At 45.3% G+C, this 18787-nt stretch overlaps 1 protein-coding gene across 3 annotated transcripts; it reads left to right on the forward strand.

The window, feature by feature from the left end:
- The first annotated feature begins 480 nt into the window (after positions 1-480).
- On the forward strand, positions 481-13925 carry ZNF786 (zinc finger protein 786). Of its 3 annotated transcripts, XM_088799846.1 has the most exons (5): positions 481-595; positions 3723-3849; positions 7082-7234; positions 8595-10553; positions 11804-13925. In XM_088799846.1, the coding sequence occupies exons 1-5, from the start codon at positions 578-580 to the stop codon at positions 11806-11808; spliced, it is 2262 nt and encodes a 753-aa protein (XP_088655972.1). In that variant the 5' UTR covers positions 481-577; the 3' UTR covers positions 11809-13925. The 3 variants fall into 3 exon arrangements, with proteins under 3 accessions (XP_088655972.1, XP_074171291.2, XP_019594982.3); XM_074315190.2 differs by lacking the exon at positions 11804-13925 and having other exon boundaries at positions 8595-11175; XM_019739423.3 differs by lacking the exons at positions 481-595; positions 11804-13925 and having other exon boundaries at positions 3734-3872; positions 8595-11175.
- The last annotated feature ends 4862 nt before the right edge of the window (positions 13926-18787 follow it).

Here is an 18787-nt window from a genome sequence, read left to right on the forward strand (position 1 = left end):
CCAGATATTTCCTTGTGACAAATGTGATAAGCATGGACCCCCCAACTGCTCACAGTCGGGACCTGCTTGTTAACGCCCCTTGATTGTCTCACCTCCCTCGCAATCTGATTCCTGGGATCACCTCGCAGATGAGCCCTTGAACCGAATCGTTAGCTGGGGTAGGCTTTGGGCAGGAACCAAACCCCCGCGCCCCCTGTCTTTGTCTCAGTGAAGTGTCCCCATCCTTGCCTTCTCTCTGTCCATCTGCAGCTGACTGCATTTCTACCTCTGTCAGTCTCCGTCTCTCTCCAGCTCTCCTTCAATTCACCTCTTGTCTTATTGGAAGCCCTAAGACTAACAGAGTGCGAGGATCCGAGGCATCCGAGGGCCCCTACCTCGTAGGCTGCCTCATGCGCCGCGCTCGCTGCTCTCGCCCGCAGGGGGCGCTGTGAGCGACGGTGTCTCGTGCCCGCGACTCCCTGCGTGCACCGCGCCGGGGCGTGGCCTGCGGGGCGGGGCGGGGCGGAGAGGAGAGCTTCTTGCCGCGGGGGAGACACCTAGTGATCGCTGCCTGGGCCGGGGGGAGCCACGAAGCACCATGGCCCAGCCGGCTTCGGTAAGAGGGGTCTTCTGAGTGGACCCCCAGGTTCGGGACAAGTCTTCGGGTTCCAGTTTGGTGGGCAGGCGTTCTGGGGTCCTTGCGGGGCGACGGTGGACAGGCTGGGCGGAGTCTGAGGGTCGCGTTAGGCTCCGAGTATGGGGTCCCGCCCTGGACGGAGCTGGTGACCGCGGCTCTTGGGGCTTGTCCGTGGCCACACATCTGAACAAAGCCGAGCGTGGACCTGGCCGACTCAGGGGCGGGCCGCACCCGGGCGCCCAGGTGTGGCGGGGGATGGACAGGAAACAGGTTTGGGGCCGACGGTGGGTGCTGCAGTTCAACCAGCGTCACACCACAGTTACTGAATTCAGAACGAGCCTTTTAAAAGATTAAGGTTCTGGATGGTCGAAGTGATGTTTGGCAGGGGCTTAAATATCAGCATTCGGCCGCTAACGTGTCAAAGTTTGCGTTGAGTGTAAGAAGGAAGGATGCTGATAATGTGGAAAAGAGAAGATATAAAAACCTAGAGTACATAGTATTTGATTAGTGTTTTGTTGAAATCGAGATTTAGAAGGAGTGGTCATTATTTTTATTATGTGTCTCTATATAAACGCCCATATTGTGCATTTTTGCTTTTTGCTAAGGACTTTACAAGACTTAATTTCAAAATACCGTTAACAATCTCAACAAAAGACATAATTTTTACGATGAAACATGCAAAAGACATGCGGTACCTTTAAAGAGAAAATGGTAAATAAATGAGAGATACACCATGCCTCTAGATGGAAAGACTAAATATAGTAAAGATGATACTTTTCTTCCAGGTAATGTATAAATTTACTGCAGTTTCATCAAAATGGCAGTAAGATTTTGGTGAATTTAGGTGAACAGATTCTAAATTTAATTTGGAAAAATAAAGGTCAAAAATGTTATCCTGAAAAGAGAGCAAAGAAGGGGGAATTGCCTCAGAAGATAAGACTGACTATAAATTTGTAGAATTAATGCAGTGCTGTTTTGTGTGGAGATGACACGCAGAGCAGTGAAACCTAAAGAGAAACCAGAAGCAGACTGTTCTGGGTTGAATAATGTCTCCCCAAAATTCAAGTCCTTCCTGGCACCTCAGATTGCGATCTTATTTAGACGTAGGGTTATTGCAGATATAATAGGTTAAGATGAGATCGTGCTGGAGTAGGCTGGGTTCTTGATCCAATATGACTGGTATCTTTATAAGAAGAGAAGCAGAGACCCAGACACACCAGAGAAACCAGAAGCAGACTGTTCTGGGTTGAATAATGTCCCAGACACACATGACAGCAGAGGCAGAGATTGGAGTTATGCTGCTTCAAGTGAAGCAAGGCCAAGAATGGACAGCCACCACCAGAAGCTAAGAGAAAGGTGTGGACCATTCTCCCCTAGCCTTCAGCGAGGGTAAGGCCCTGCTCACACCCTGATTTCAGGCTTCTAGCCAACAGAACTACTACATATGAGAGAATAAATTTTTATTGTTTTAAACCACTCAGTTTGTGGTACTTTGTTACAGCAGCCCTAGGAAACTAATACAGAGACCTTCAAAAGCAGTGTTTGGGACAATTGATTTCTCCATTTGGGGAAAAAAAATTAGATCACTACTGTATACCATAAAAAATTTCATTCCAGATAAATTAAAAATCTAAACATAAAAAGTACTAACTTCAGCTTTTTGGAAGAAAATGTAGAATATCTTTGTAACCTCAGTATGGAAAAAAAGTTTTCTTAAAACACAAAAGGCAAATTTACCTAAGAAAAGATTGATATATTTACACCAAAATCAAAAACTTATGTACAGTCTAAGACAACATAAATAAAATTAAAAGATAAGACACACACTAGGAGAAGCATTTGTAACCTAATGAAGTCAACAGTCAATCTACAAATTATATAAAGAAATCCTAGAAATGAAAGGACAAGTGACCCAGTAAAAATACAGGCAATTCACAGAACTGAAAACAGTGAGGGGGTCAGTGGATAAAGGAATAGATTAACAGCGCCCATTCTGGGCCGGCCCGGTGGCTCAGGCGGTTAGAGCTCTGTGCTCCTAACTCTGAAGGCTGCTGGTTTGATTCCCACATGGGCCAGTAGGCTCTCAATCACAAGGCTGCCAATTCAATTCCTCGAGTGCCGCAAGGGGTGGTGGGCTGTGCCCCCTGCAATTAAGATTGAACACGGCACCTTGAGCTGAGCTGCCTCCCCAATGGCTCAGTTGGTTGGAGCGCTGGCTCTCAACCACAAGGCTGCCAGTTCGATTCCTCGACTCCCGCAAAGGATGGTGGGCAGTGCCCCCTGCAACTAAGATTGAACACGGCACCTTGAGCTGAGTTGCCACTGAGCTCCCAGATGGCTCGGTTGGAGCATGTCCTCTCAACCACAAGGTTGCTGGTTTGACTCCCGCAACGGATGATGGGCTGCGCCCCCTGCAACTAGCAACGGCAACTGGACATGGAGCCTGAGCTGCACCCTCCACAACTAAGACTGAAAGGACAACACCTTGAAGCTTGATGGCAGCCTCCACAACTAAGATTGAAAGGACTTTGAAAAAAGTCCTGGAAATACACACTGTTCTCCAATAAAGTCCTGTTCCCCTTCCTCAATAAAATCTAAAAAAAAAAAAAAAAGTTTGTTAAAAAAGAACCGGACATTCAGACAATGGAACACTGTACAAAATTGAAATAACTCAGTTCTCTATATATCAATATGGACAGATCTCAAAATGTGGAATGAAAAATGCAAGTTGCAGTATAATAAAGTATATGTGTATAAAAGACAAGACCTGGTCTTATTGTATTGTATTATATTGTATTGTATTATGTTATACCGGTCTTATATTAACTTTTGCTCCAAAAGACACATTAGAGCTGATGGTCCGGCTAAGTCTTATTTTCGGGGAAACACGGTAGTTAATTTGAGCATGCGTAAGAAAACACATGGAAGGGCTGTAGTGGTTAACAACAGAACCACACAGTTGGTGTAGGGGAAGGGACTGTTCCCAAGGAAGCTGGGAACAGACAAACACAGTGTCCGCTACAAAGAGCTTTTCAATTGATAAGCAGGAACGGGAGTCATTTTTGAAGCAATCATGATTGTATATGTATTATGTCTATAATTTCAGTTGCCTCTGACTTTTGAGGATATTGCCATTTACTTCTCGGCGCAAGAATGGCGGACTCTAGAGGCCTGGCAGAAGGAGCTTTACAAGCACGTAATGAGAACCAATTATGAGATTCTGGTTTCTCTAGGTAAGACGTGTTCGACTTTGTGGGTAAGTCATGGAACTGGGTCCTGTAAGAGGGCACAGCTCCCGTTTGTCAAGTAGCCAGATTTCTCAGAAATTAATTCAGAAAGGCATTTTTCCCCCAAGTGCTTTTGTTAATCCTCTGTAAGCATTGCTAATCCTTACTCAAGGGTAGACATTGTTACAAGAGAATATTTGAGGTGGCATGTAACAGAAGGTAGTTAGAGGTGACGAAATATACGGCAGGGCATTTAGTCACTGTATACTCTCAGGTAGCCAGGATTTTCCACATAGGCACACACCTACCTCAGATCCATAAAGTGCCCTGTATATTTTAATGTAGGATGTCCCTACCTGTCAACATTTACAGTGGTGTCCACATGCCTTAGAAAAGCTAATATTAGTGTCCCATGCAGTGAGCTTTGGGAAAGCTGTCCACTTGGGCGTTTAACAGCAGCTGTCTCTGCCTGGTTATGGTAATGGGTGTTCTTTTGAGTCTTTTGTTTAATGGGTCTTTATATTTCTTTTTGTTATCAAATATGTTGGGTTTTTTAAAAATCAGTCCTTTCAGAGAAATATCCAACGAATGATAAAAGTCTCTTGCTTTGTTCTCACTCCATTAATTCCCCAAAGGCAACCACTTTTAACCATTTCTTTTTTAGTTTTTCCTATGGTTTCCTTCAACCTGTATAACTATCATGCTTGATAAATAAAGTTTAGGCAGCATTAATTAACTCATTACTATGAAAAATGAGGCATTAACTTACTTATGCTATCCCTATTCTTTCTCTTTTTTCCTCTTCTCCCCAAATGTTGATAATTTTTTTCCACGCCTCTATTGGCTACCTTTATAATTTAAAGAATAGACTTTTAGATTCTGTTGCATCAACTCCATATTACATCTCTTGACTCAGTGAGTATATAAAGATGCGGTAGTTAGTTCTCTGGTACTTCCTTCCAAGTCCCCTGCCAGCTTTTGACAGCCATACTGTTTCCTGTAAAGGTTTCCAAGGTATCTACTACTTATATTCTGTTCCGTTACCGTGATTAAGCTTTCCAGGTTCTATGTATAGAGTGTTTCTGAAATATATAATCCAAGACACTACATTATTTTCATTATTACTCAAGAACCAATTAAAGTAATTGAATCTGTAGAGAAAGAAATGCAATCGTATGTCATTAACCCTGTGCCACCCAAAAAGAATGTTCCAAGCATCAAAATCAAATAGATATGAAGTGGTACAATATTGTGGTTTTCATTTGCATTTCCTTAATGGCTAATCGTGTTAAACATCTTTTCATTTGTGTATCTTCTTTGGAGAAATATGTATTCAAATACTTTGCCCATTTTTAAGTAGGGCTATCTGTCTTTTTATTGTTGAGTTGTATGTGTTCTCTATTTGCTCTGTGTATTGGATCCTTCTCAGATATTTTCTCCCATTCTGTGGATTGTCTTTTCACATTTTTGTTTTGTTTTGTTTTTGAGGAGGGCACAGCTCACAGTGGTCCATTTGCAGGGATTGAACCCACAACCTTGGTGCTACCAGCACCGCGCTCTAACCATCTGAGCTAACTGGCCACCCCTCTTTTCACTTCCTTGATGGTGTCCTTTGAAGCACCAAAGCTTTCAATTTGATTAAGTCCAATTTATTTTTTCTTATGTTGCTTGAGGTTTTGGTGTTATGTCTAAGAAACCATTGCCTAATCCAAAGTCACTAAGTCACAAAGCAAGTCCTATATTTTCTTGTAAGAGTTTTATAGTTTTAGCACTTACATTTAGGCCTTTGATCCATTTTGAGTTAATTTTTGTATATGATGTGAGATAGGAATCCAAGTTCTTTTGCATCTGGATGCGAAAGAACATCCTGTGCTGGCACCAGGTGCTGTTCCAACACCATTTGTTGAAAGGACTGTTTTCCCCATTGAATTCTCTTGGCACCCTTTTGGAAAATCAATTAAGTATAAATGTCAAGTTTATTTCTGGATTCTTCATTCGGTTTCATCAATTTGTATGTCTATCCTTATGCCACTACCACACATTTTTTATTACCATGGCATTTAGGATCAGTTTGTCAATTTCTGTCCCTCCCCAAAAAAACAAAGCAGGTGGGATTTGGGGAATATTGTCATCTTAACAATATTAAGTCTTGCAGTTCACAAATATGGGATACTGCTCCATTTATTTAGGGCTTTTAAAATTTCTTTCAACAATATTTTATAGCTTTTATTGTACAAGGCTTGCATTTCTTTTATTAAACTTATTCCTAAGTATTTCACTTGTTTTGATGTTATGTAAATGGAATTATTTTCTTAATTTTATTTTTGGATAAATCCTTTTATGTTAAAAGTTGCTGGGAGTTCAACCCAGATAAAGATTGAAAATTGGTGTATGGATTTAAATAAAATATGGTGATTTCTTTTTTTCATGAGAGCAGCCTTAGAATTTTTGGGGGGTTGAAGTCAAATTTCAGAGGGCTGAAGAAGAATCTGGAACAGTATGTGATCAGTCTTCACATGTGCTGTGCCACTCTGACGTTTTCTCCCCGAGGTGTTGCCCAACTTACCCTCTTTCTCTGATCTGGACCTACCAGTAATCTCCTGTAGCAATCTGTGAAGCATACTTTTGGTTCTGTTAAATATATGTATTATTGAAAGAAAGTTTTACTTGAAAATACAGAGAGTAGACATTCCTTACAGGGGAATGGGATCATATATTGGAGAATCTTGTAACTTTCCATTCATTCATTTCATTGATTGTAACGCCTTCTCTTCTAGCAGAACTCAGCCGTGTTTTAGGTTGTGGTTACCACTGTCACTAAAAGTGCTTCTGAGAATATTTTAGCTGGAGCCACCTACTTTGAAATTTCGTAGGACAGCCATTCCAGTTTTGGATACCCCTTCTTCCCAGGGTGTCTCCAGTTGTCTCAAGGGTTGTCTGATCATTCTCAAAGCACACCAGTGAGTTTTATGAAATCCCTGATAAAATAACAGCATTGCTAAGTGTATGTGGACAAAGACAAAATTAAAACAGCACAATTCATCTAAAAGGTCCAGATAGATTAGGAAGCACTGTTACGACGTGTGGACAATTTTGCTCCTCTTTGTGTAAACCTATCATCTAATTTTTGACATCTCTTGTCCCAGGAGTAAATTTTGAGAAATTTAAAAACGATTCAGTGTGCTTTAAATTTAGTGCTCCAGGAAACCAAACTTCTCTGTCTGACTTCTCTGTACAGATGGTGGATTTCCCAAACCAGAACTAATATCCCAGATTGAACAGGGGAGAGAGCTCTTCAGGAATTTGGGAGAACCACAGAAATCAGAAAACATAATTTGCTCCTCTGCTGATTTGTATTTCGATCCAGTTATGGAGGGACAGCAGTTTTGGGGTGAGTATTAAGAAATCAGGGACCTGTCCTTAAGACATCACATTCAGGTTTCTTAGTTCTAGTTCTCTGATCTTGTCTTTTGATTAGATTGGTGCAAAAGTAATTGCAGTTTTTGCAATTATTTTTTAACCTTTTAAACCACAATTACTTTTGCACCAATCTAATATTTGGCTGGGCTGAGGCTTGATATCTGGCATAGTCTAGAGAAAGGCAGTTAAGCATGGTGGTTAGGAGTGTGGGTTCTGGGTCCTGAGTCTGGATCTTCCATTTTTTGGGTGACCTTGGGCAAATTATTCGACCTCTCAGTATTTCAGTTTCCTGACCTATGAAATGAAGATAATAAAAGTACCTACGTTATAGGATTAAATGGGTTAACTTACGTAAAGTGTTAAAATGATGCCTGGCACACAGGAAGAGCTCAGTAAATGGGAGCTACTCTTAGGTGAGGGGGAGATTGCTTCCTTCCGCTCTGGACACTGTCGTCTCTATTTGAATGCCTAAGACTTAGCTCTCCTCTTGTGTTTCTTGTCACAATGGGAGAGTCCGAGGTACTTGGATTCCTAAAAGTCAGTACTACGGTGGCGAATAAGAAAGGCAAATGGGAGCGCCATTCCAGGAAACCTTGTCAATAGTTTTAGTTTTTATTTGCTGCTTTCTAGAGAGTAAAAGAGTTGTTCTTCACAAATTATTTTACCTTTTTCCATCTGTTGTTAATTCTTCCAAGAAACCTTTTTTAAAAGGTTGGTAGGAACAAGGTGAAGAGGGAGGGACAGAGTCCCGGCCTTGCTCGCAGGTCTTGGGAACAGCTCATCAGGGTTCTGTCAGTCGCACTGCCGTCATCCGTTCTTGACTCCAGGAAGGTCTGCACATCACCATGGGACGAGTCCGATGGGCCTGAAGCCATAATAGTGGCACGTGCATAGGCCAGGCCCATCCGAAGCACTTGCACACGTTACCTCATGAGTCCTCGGGACAGTCTTATGCACTGTGTTCCCCTGTTTCTATAGGAGAAGGGCCTGAAGCCAAGGGAGCCTCGCTCGACAAAAGTGGCACAGTAGGCGGCTGGGACTCAGACCAGCCCTTCTGGTTCCAGAGCTTAGGCCTTACATTTGTGACCTGTGTTTTTTCTCTCTTTTCAGTATTATTCTAAGACTGTCTGAGGAGTTTAGTTTCCACAGGCTCTCACCAAACTCCTGGGCATGCAGTAGATCCATGCTGAAATGTACCTCGTTGTAGAGCTCAGTGGAAGCTCGGTTCCCAGGCCACCACAGGTCACTGTTACGGATCCCTGCGCTGGGGACATAAGCCTGTAGTCATGCTTAGACAGGAATTCTGACTGAATGTTTGTTTTCCGTTGCAGGAAATCAGCAAGCTGTGAGTGCAGGAGAGCCTGAATGCCATTTTCAAGCAGATCCTCTTCAGAGCCAGTGTTCCTCTGAACCCCTGTTAGGAAAAAGGGAAGCTGTTTCCTTCAGGCCTGACCAAGGCATCACCCTCATGAAACCACACGGACACGACCCCCGGGCTCTAACCCCAGCAGACCCTCACTCCAGGGAACCTACCCAAAGAGAAAGAGTCCCGAGTCCCAGAACGCCGGGTATCCCAGGCGTCCAGGAAATGCCCTCCAGGGAGGGCACCTCCCACCCTTGCCCTGTCTGTGGGGAAAGCTTCTGGAAAAAGAACCACTTAGAGAAGCACTATAGGAACCACGCAAAGGACCAGCCACGTGGGGCCGGGAAGAAATTCAGCAAACAAGCTGATGGGCAGCCTCAGCGGGGCATCCCGTGGGGCCAGAGGCACTTCCGGTGTCATGAATGTGGGAGCAGCTTCCACCTGAAGCAGCATTTGCTTAGACATCTGGCCGCCCACGCAGGGAAGAGCCAATTGCAGTGCCCTGCGTGTGACGTGTGCTTCCATCACAAGCGGACCCTTCTCAGCCACCACCTCCTGCACAAGGGGGAGAGGCCTCCCCAGTGTCCCCTATGTGATGAGAGCTTTCTCCTGAAGAACAGCATGCAGGCTCACCAGGGCCAGCCTAGCGAGGAGAGGCCACTGTCCCATAGGGAAGGTGACGGGACCTTCTGTGAGGAGGCCGAGCTCAGCAGTGTGCACTCGGGAGAGAAGCCAGCCCCATGGCCAGCGCGTGAGGAGCATTGCCACCTGAAGGCGTGCATGGCGTCCCCCCAGTGCGGCCCCACCAGGGAGAGACTGTTCTCTTGCCCCGAATGCAACATATCCTTTTCGACCAGGGCCCAACTCACCAGCCACGCCCGGGTGCACACGGGAGAAAAGCCCTTCCGGTGCCTGGAGTGTGACAAGAGCTTCCAGCTGAGCGGCTTGCTGGCGCTCCACCAGCGTGTGCACAGTGGAGAGAGACCCTTCTCCTGCAGGAAGTGCGGCAAGGGCTTCACGAAACAGTGCAAACTCACCGAGCACAGCCGAGTGCACAGCGGGGAGAAGCCTTTCTGGTGTGCTGAGTGTGGCCGGGACTTCCGCCAGAGGGGACAGCTGCTGCGGCACCAGCGCCTGCACACCGACGAGAAGCCCTTCCAGTGCCCCGAGTGTGAGCTGAGCTTCCGTCTGAAGAGCATGTTGAGAGCCCACCGGCTCCGACACAGCGGAGAGAAGCCGTTCTCCTGCAGCGAGTGTGGCAGAGGCTTCACCCACCAGTGCAAGCTCCGTGAGCACCTGCGGCTGCACAGCGGGGAGAGGCCCTTCCAGTGCCCCGAGTGTGACAAGAGCTTCCGTCTGAAGGGCATCCTGAAGGCCCACCAGCGCACCCATAGCAAGGAGAGGCCGTTCCCGTGCGGGGAGTGTGGCAAGGGCTTCACCAGGCAGTCCAAGCTCACGGAGCACCTGCGCGTGCACAGCGGGGAGAGGCCCTTCCAGTGCCCCGACTGTGACAGGAGTTTCCGCCTGAAGGGGCAGCTGGTGAGTCACCAGCGCCTGCACAGCGGGGAGAGGCCCTTCCAGTGCCCACAGTGCGACAAGAGCTACCGCGTGAAGGCTGACATGAAGGCCCACCAGCTGCTGCACAGCGGGGCCATGCCCTTCTCTTGTGAGTGCGGCAAAGGCTTCGCCAAGCAGTCGAAACTGGTTGAACATATCAGGACGCACACAGGGGAGAAGCCTTTTCAGTGTCCCAAATGTGACAAGAGTTTCCGCTTAAAGGCACAGCTGCTCAGCCACCAAGGCCTGCACACAGGGGAGAGACCTTTCCACTGCCCTGAGTGTGACAAAAACTTCCGGGAAAAGGGACACATGCTTAGGCATCAGCGCATACATAGACCGGAGAGGCCGTTTGCCTGTGGCGACTGTGGTAAGGGCTTCATTTATAAGTCGAAACTTGCTGAGCACGTCAGAGTGCACACAAAGTCCTGTAGTGCACCCCGTGAGCCCAACATTAAGAAAAGGCTCAGACAGCTGTTTGCCATGATCGAGGCCGACTGGAGCTGAGGCTGAGCTGGCCCCCGGAGCCTTCAGCAGGGCTGACACGGCCTGGAGCCCCCGGCCACCGTAGCCAAACACACCAACAGACATTTTAGGAACAGGGGCCCTTTTTGAGCAAGAAGGTAATACCAGCTAGGAATATGAGAAACCACAAAGGATTGTCTTTCTTAAAACATCGCCAGTTATATTTCCTATCCATTGCTAAAAGGAGACATTTGTTCTTCCTGCTACCTTAAATGGTAATTTTCTCCCAAGTGCTAAGCCAGCTTTGAAATCCCAGCTTGAGTTTAGACAGGAAACCCCTCCAGTTCTGTTCTCAAGGCTAAAAGAACCGTGACTGTGAAATGTCAACTCTGCTTTCTTTTTTTCATAGCATGATCCTCAACTGTGGGTTTAAATATAGTGAATCTCATTGCAGGCCTGATAATGACATTAGATTTGGTTTTAAGTCATTTTTTTTAAATCAACAGTAATAAAATAAGTTCTCTGCATTGTAGTTTGTTTATGCAGATGCTGTAGTTTCACAGCCGTTTCCATGTGGTCGTGCATAGTTCCCCTTAAGGAAAAGCTGGTCCTTTCAGCAAAAGTGGGCTACTCTGAGTTAAAGAAACATGAAACTAAAGGTGCTAAGATGTGTGGGACTAGAATTTAGATAAGCGATTGGGAAAGGAGTGTCAATTTGGGAGTTCCAGAACAGTTTCTATTTGAAGCTGAGAGAGTGAATGCGATTCCCATTCACAGACAGAGTGACTATCTAAGCAGGTGACTAAGTTAAGACAAAATAACAAAGCTAAACAAACTTTATCAAGGAGCATTACAAGCATCAACAGCTTAATGTGGAGAGTTTTCAAGCAAATGTTAAAAGGAAACGTAATTCAAGAGGAAGTCCAGCAAAATACCACATTTGGTTCATTAGGTGAGGCGTCTGTGAGCACAGAATGTTTATGCTTCAGGGACAGAGCTGCGTTTCACACAAAGGATTCCAGACTTTCAGAGGGTTCGTGTTTAGAGCAGCCTCTTTCCTCAAGTGATCGACACTAACAAAGGTGACTGATAAGAGATTATGTCACTTAGGTTTATAATCACTCAGAGACATGGTGATGTCTTTTGTGTTTACAGAGTAGCCAGCCTCACAAAAAATGGAGATAGACTCATCGTAAGCAAAGAAGGGACGGTGGCCCTGCCCAGATGAGCGCCGCGGTGTGGGGACCCGGAGGAAGCGGATGTGACTGTCAGGTAGAGGTGTTGAGGGAGACTGCAGGCCAGGACCTCTAGTGGGGCATCCACACACATTGTTACAATGAGAGGATCTCAGAGATAGTGAAAGATCCAGAGTATGGGAGTTTGGTTAGCAATTGGATGTGTCTTGGAGGAAGTTGAGAAAAAGGGTAATATCCAACTAAACCACAGGCGCCCCAGGCTGCTCACACTAAAAATGAAAAATACACCAAAGCGCTGTTTAAAGAATAGAGGGACTTCTGGGAAAGAAGGTGTCATGAGCACGGGTTCATAAAACTTCCCTTGCCGTCCTGTCCCAATTCCTAAACAGAAAAACATCAATGCTGAGATGTCCCTGGCCTTCAAGGATAAGGAAAGGTTTTCACTCATGTGGGATATAAAACTGAAAGCAACAAACAAACAAAAACTCAAACACAGACAACAGTTTAGTGTTTACCAGAGGGTAAGGGGAGAGGAAGTGGGGTAGAAGAGGGCCAAATATACGGTGATGGAAGGAGAACTGTGAGTGGTTAGCACAATGCAATATATAGATGACATAGACTTGTACACTTGAAACATAATTTTACTAACCAATGTCACCCCAATAAATTTAATAATTTAAAAAAAAGAAAGCATGCCTACAAGCATCACCCCCCCACCAATTATAAAACAAGAACATAATGTTGTAAAAAGGAAGCATCTGGAAACAAAAACAAATTCTAGGAAGTTAAAAAAGTGCTAAAATAAAAACAGCAAGATTGAAGAAATCTCCCAGGAAAAAGAACCAAGGCTCCAAGTAGAAAATAAAGTTAAGTGGAAGAAAACGAATTGTACAACTGCTACCCTTTTGCCCATTTTTCTATAGAATTTTTAGTTCTTTTATTCCATTCAATTTGTAAAAAGCACATCCATATCTTAATCATATGACGTAAATGTAGGGGGAAGAGTAGGAGAAAGAAGTCAAGCAAATGAAGGGGGAAAAGTACACCAAAAAATTTATTTTGAGATTGAGAATTACAAGGAGCAGAAAGATTTTTCCCCTGGCTCTAATGTTACAGAGGAGGAAACCAAAGCCATAGCAAATGTCTTGTCTGCGGCCTCAGACCTAGTTAGTGGCCGGTCTGAGACTCGGGGTCTCCTGACTCCAGGGCAGGGATCCTTCTGCACTTAATTGGAAATCCAGGAAATGCATATTCTGTGGGTAGGAAGTACCAAGTGCTTAAACAAAACCAGCAGTTACCTAAGCCAGTTAGTTTGTTACAGAAGGGAAGGAGGGAAAAAGATTACAAGGGAAAGAACAGAAAACCACAAAATGTTTAGTGTAAAAATCACACAAGCCTGAGGAGATTATTAGCATCTTGGAAGATACCAAAGGATTCATGAAAGAGGTTCTTTTTTAAAGGCGAGCAGAGAAATTGGCAGTAGCTGGAAAAGTTGTTACTGATGCTATAGCATGTTTGCATGCTAATGGAGAGAATTCTGAAAAAGGAGGAAATTGATGATGTAGTAGAGAGGAAGGATATCAGAGCAAATGGAAGAATGGCCTTTGATGGGAGAGGGATACTTTGTAACTGGAGGACCAGAAGAGAGGACGACAGGGCCACCACCACAGTTACTGGTTTGGTTGTAGGAGAATGGGGAGTTCACATCTGACGGCTTCTATTTTCTTGATGACATATGAGGCAAGGTCATTAGTGAAGATAGATGGGGGATGTTTGAGGAGAAAAGTGAAAATATGAAAGAGTCACCTGAATCCTTGCAGAATTTATCCCCAAAGAGTAAATTATCCCCAGTAGCATCTACTAGGATGTCTTGCAAAGAGCAAACTCAATAAGTCTTCCTGGTGTCTCCAGGAAATCTAGAAATCTATGGGTCAAAAACTTGAACAGAAGTTTGCACAGCAAATGTCCAAAATTTATGATGACAGAAGGGGGTTGATTTAAAACTTTAGCATGAAGGACAAGAGGAAGTGCTTTTTATAGAACTCTTTACCTTAGAGGTAATAAGCAAAAAACAAACAAACCCCATGGAAATGTATTTGGATGAAGTTATGAATGTCACAATAGATGACTTCTAAGAGAAACTAGGATATGCCTGAATTGCACAGTTAGTGACAAGTCATATAAGATATTTCTTGAATGAGTCCTTCCCTTTGTCTCAAGTTTCCTTGGCATTTCTCAGAAAACTTTAATTTTTCCGTTGGGCCTAAGTTTTCTATAAGATGCATAGTATATGGTTTAAGTCTGTATCTCCCTCCCTCTCTCCCCACTTCCCACCTTTATCACAAAATTCATTTACTGTAACCAATATAGGCTCTGGAGAGATGTGTTAAGAGCACGGAGAGCTAGGCTATTTCAATTTTCTATTAAAGTAACAGTTTCCACACTACATGTTTAACTTATAAACACTCCTGTTAGCTTGTGCTAGCTGAGTGATCTGTGGAAGTGGGATGCTGACTGTTGAAGCCTAGCAGAAAATGCCGACCCAAAATATGCCACTTTGGCATAAGGATTATTTTCAGTGGAAGGCCACTGAGAGGAAGCAAATACAATAAAAGCTCCCTGCACTCCCCCTATTTGCCTAAAAGCAGCACATACAATTTCAAAGGTGTGCCTCTAAAATCAGGCATCGGTTTCTACCAATGCTTATCTACCAGGAAGGAAAAAGTTAATCACCAGAAAGAACTTGAGACTCCATCAGCCTAGAGACATCACCAGAAGAATCTACATACCACATTTTACTAACTAGCCTTTACCCACCAGTAGTTTACTTTCTAGTTTGCCCCCCTTATTGCCCCATTCCTACCCTTCCCAAGTTCCTCATAGAAGCTGTTGGGGTTGCGCTGAGCCCAAGGTAGCCCAAATCTTTCCTGAAACAGTGGAAACCACCATCGTGGGTCAGTGAGTTGTGGCGGCGGGGTTGGAGTACTGAACGGCTGTACAAAGTACACTCATAATTTCATTTGGAAGAAATGCAGTTTGTAGTAGCAAAAATTGAGGAAGAAAAAGGCAACGTTACACTGTGGCAACAGAGTCCCAGAGAGCAGTTTCCAGGCTCTTGGCCTCATGGAAAGGTGCTGGCTCGGTTATTAGATGGCCATTAGCTGTAATCAGATGGCCATCCGCTGTGGCTGGGTGGCCAGCAGCTGTTACCATTAGCCACTAATATAACCGCTGTGGCTATGCTAGGGTGTTGGTTGGTTGGTAGGTTGGCAGAGAAGCAGACGGAGAGTGGGGCTAGCAAGTGGGGTTAGCAAGTGTGGATGGTGGATTGCCGATGGTGTGGCTCCTACTTCCTGTATCTCCCCTGGCTGCCAGCGAGACTGGGGTGCAGGAAGACCCCCTGTTGGAGTACTGGCGGATGTCTGCTTTTGTGTCCCGACCATCGAGAATATAGTGCTATACTCCCCTATCTATGGCTTTGCTGTTCCTTTTTGGCCTCACCATGTCCTGCGTTCTTGTGCGGGTTGCAGGGGCTGAGACCCTGCATTACACACACGATCCAATTCCCTGACTTATATGCTGATCAATTTTAGATCCAACCTTGTGTATCCCCCAAAGGAGGAAGGAGTCAGAGCTGTGGGGAGTCCACTAATGCCAGTTCTCCCAATCCAGAGACCAGGGAGATCCAGACGCTGGTCAAGGATGCACAGCGCTACCTGAACGAGTGCTACGAGGAGGCTGTTGGCTCCTTCAGCCGGCAGAGGGCGCTGTAGAAGCCGAGTGCGCTCACGAAAGGCAACGTTCCCAGGATGCCTCGCGAGTCCCCAGGGTAACGGCCGCCGCAGGGCGGGGCTGTCGGGCGCTGGCCCAACCCCCGGAGCGCCCGTCAGGACCAGCCGAGCCGAGCCTACCCGGGGCACAGCACTGGGCCGACTGCAGGTGACGTCAGGTGGGAGTGGTGACACCTAGCCTGGCAGAGGGGGCGGTCCGGGGTCGCAGGAGGACAAAACCTGCACAGAGGAGGCTCCGTCCGGGCTGCTCGGATGGACTGTGAAATCTGCAGTCCTGGCCCCGCCGTTTACCGGGAGCTCGCCGCTGGAGTCCGGGAGGGTGGTGCGGGGAAGGTAATTCCATGAAGCGGGAAGTTTGCTTTTTGATCTTTGTTATCCATCCAGTATATGGCCCCCAGAGGGCGCTCTACGAGCACTTGTTGAATCAGAGGATTAATGAAAAAGCCCTACACATAGCCACAGATTTTACAGTCAGCCCAGTGCTTTCTGCGCGTTTCTGTTCCCTTGAAACTCAACTTGTATCTTGGAAATACTGTTGGTGAGTTACAGAAGTAAAGAAAGGACAGAGGCAGTCATGGCTGAGAAAAGGAAAGGAACCCCGTAGGGGGACATATGCAATGATAGGGACTGTCATTTTCACAACGGTTCTTTAGAAAATGATAATGATGTTTGGAAAGAATGTCTCGTCACAGGAAACTCCTGCAAAAATGTCAGCTTGGCCTTACTTTCAATGGTTGGCCACACCTATATGTGTGAACATTTCCCTATTTTTGAATCATATCACAGGCAGTCAGTACTCAAAGTATTGGGCAATGCAATACGAGTTGCATCAGCTGAAATATTACATTCTAAACTGTAATGATAGAATCTGAGTACGATGTCTCATCTATGTATAGAATGGAGTTAAGGAATATGGTTGACATTCTCAGGCAGCTGCCTGAGCAGCTAAAGCAGTTGTGAGTGGGGGCCTGGGACCTAATTTCAGTCTGTAATCTTCATGAGTGAAGGTGGATCCTTGGAGGGAGAGCTAAGTTCCCTCAGAAGACAATGTAACAGTCGGGGGGAAATGATTATGATGTCATATTAAATTAAAAATATAGGATAGGAAATGAAAGGTAGGTTGTATCTCTGGCCACAACAGTGTTTGCCTGAAGAGGCAGAGATTTCTGAAAATCAATTCCTTTATTTCTGAAAGCTTCAGATTTCCCCCTTTCTGCTGAAAGGGAACTCTATCAGAACCACAGAATGGTAGTCAGGACCTTTGTTGCGTTCTCCAGCACGTATAAGAAATTGTTTCATCCCACATGCTTTAATTCCAGATAAGACTGATTATAAACCTCATGTACCATATGAGCAGCTGCCTGGTCTGTTTAGTTTTCTGATCATACATTCTTGGCTTGCTGGCTGACACGAGTGCCAGGACGGACACATTGTCACAGATCCACCTGGAGACTATTCAGATGGGGAAGATCATTTTCTCATAGGCCATGTCTCTAGAGAGTGCTGTATGGCGGAAGAGAGAAGCCCGTGTTCAAATGGACCTACAAACATAACCTCATCATGTTACATGACAGCCCTGGGGACAAGCCAGGGGCCAGCTCTATGACTTGAACAGTCAGTCTCTCTATACTCACAACCAGTTATGATGAACTTGGACACTGTCATGAAAATATTCTCTCTCTCCATTCTGACCCTCAAAACAGTGGTTCCCCCAGCCTGCCTGAACCCCGAACCAAACCAGGTGAAATTTAGGAACAAAGAAGGAACAAGTTGCTTTCCAACATTTTGCTGTTGAATGACTTATATGGCTATACTTTTTAAAGTGCTTTTTAAAAGAGCATATTACTTTAATTTCACAAGTAATACAGTAGTGATTTAATATATATGTGTATATATACACACATATACACATGGGGGGTCTCCTCCATACGTTGTATCAACAAAAGGTCTTAGTGGAATTGGTTGTATTTGTCCCACATCTGGGCAAATGGCACTCTCATTCTTCTCAGTTTAGCAAGGATTCATAGGAAACTACCAAAAAGAAAATTTTGGCTGGACTCATCTTTTTGAAGAGTTCTTTAAAATGAAATCGAACTGTTTGATATTCTACAGTCATAGCATTCTAATAAATTACTTCGTGTATACTCTGGTGTTGTTAGTTGCATAATGTCTTTCTGCCCTACAAAAAATGAAGGGAAAACCGTCAGATTCACAGAAGGAGCTCAATAAAAATAAAGTTTTCTAATTGCTAAAGCCTGTGAGTGGCCGGCTTTCTTTCTTTCTCACTTAATACTCTGTGTATACACACTGCACTCTGGAGTTTTATTTTTCATTTTTATGCCCTATTTGTCCTCTGTAACTGTAGGCATACTAATCCCCAGGCATTAAAGAAACCTCAAGCCTTAACACACCACAGGCTTGACATAGAAAATCATTATCTTAACCTAGTTTTCTCCTCCTGTCAAGAGGGAAAACCTCAGGGTTATATTTAAACTTATGTGAACCACTAGATTGTCTACCTGGTATTTTACTTTTGCAGAAAATCACGAGACAAATAACAGCATAAGTCAAGGTTTAGACAGGCATCTGATGGCCTATTTATTGATGAAACCGCGGAGAGAAGCTTCCCTCAATCCTACTTCTGGATTCCCTTTACCGCATGTTTACCCCACTCTCCAAGCCCAATATGTGTTTTAACCCAGGAAAGAGATGCAAACTTTTATTTCTCAAGGAGAAAAAACCCCAAGAAGCCCATGAACATGAAGCCAACTTGGCAGTCCCGTTGTCTCTTCTTCCCTTCAACAGATTGATTCAGGCCCCTTCGCCGCTCTGTCCGCAGCCTCCAGGGACCCCAGCGGGTTGCGCGGACAGCTCCTTTCCGCGCGTGGCTCCGCTAAGGACACGTGTTCTTTCTGCCAAGCTTGGCGCCCGACCAGGAGCTCTGCCGCGCCGGGTGTTCCCCAGGCCCCACCCCACTTCGCCGCCGGCCAATTGCGCCTCGAGGCGTAGCACGGTGCCGCCCCCTGCGTCCCCGGCCCGCCGCCTTTGTTCTCCCCCGCTCCCTGTCTCAGCCTGTGCGCTCCGGGCAAACCGAGTGGCAGCTGCTGATTGGTGGCCGCGGCTCAGCCAATCAGAAGGGGGCACCTCACGTT

Source organism: Rhinolophus sinicus, chromosome 8 (genome assembly GCF_057876585.1).
Source record: "Rhinolophus sinicus isolate RSI-liver-muscle chromosome 8, RSI-T2T, whole genome shotgun sequence".
Classification (NCBI taxonomy): domain Eukaryota; kingdom Metazoa; phylum Chordata; class Mammalia; order Chiroptera; family Rhinolophidae; genus Rhinolophus; species Rhinolophus sinicus.

Excerpts from the sequence above, each read along its gene's own strand:
- ZNF786 (XM_074315190.2), top strand. Across the intron at positions 3,850-7,081 it reads TGAGATTCTGGTTTCTCTAG|ATGGTGGATTTCCCAAACCA; the intron begins GTAAGACGTGTT and ends TTCTCTGTACAG. Across the intron at positions 7,235-8,594 it reads GGAGGGACAGCAGTTTTGGG|GAAATCAGCAAGCTGTGAGT; the intron begins GTGAGTATTAAG and ends TTTCCGTTGCAG.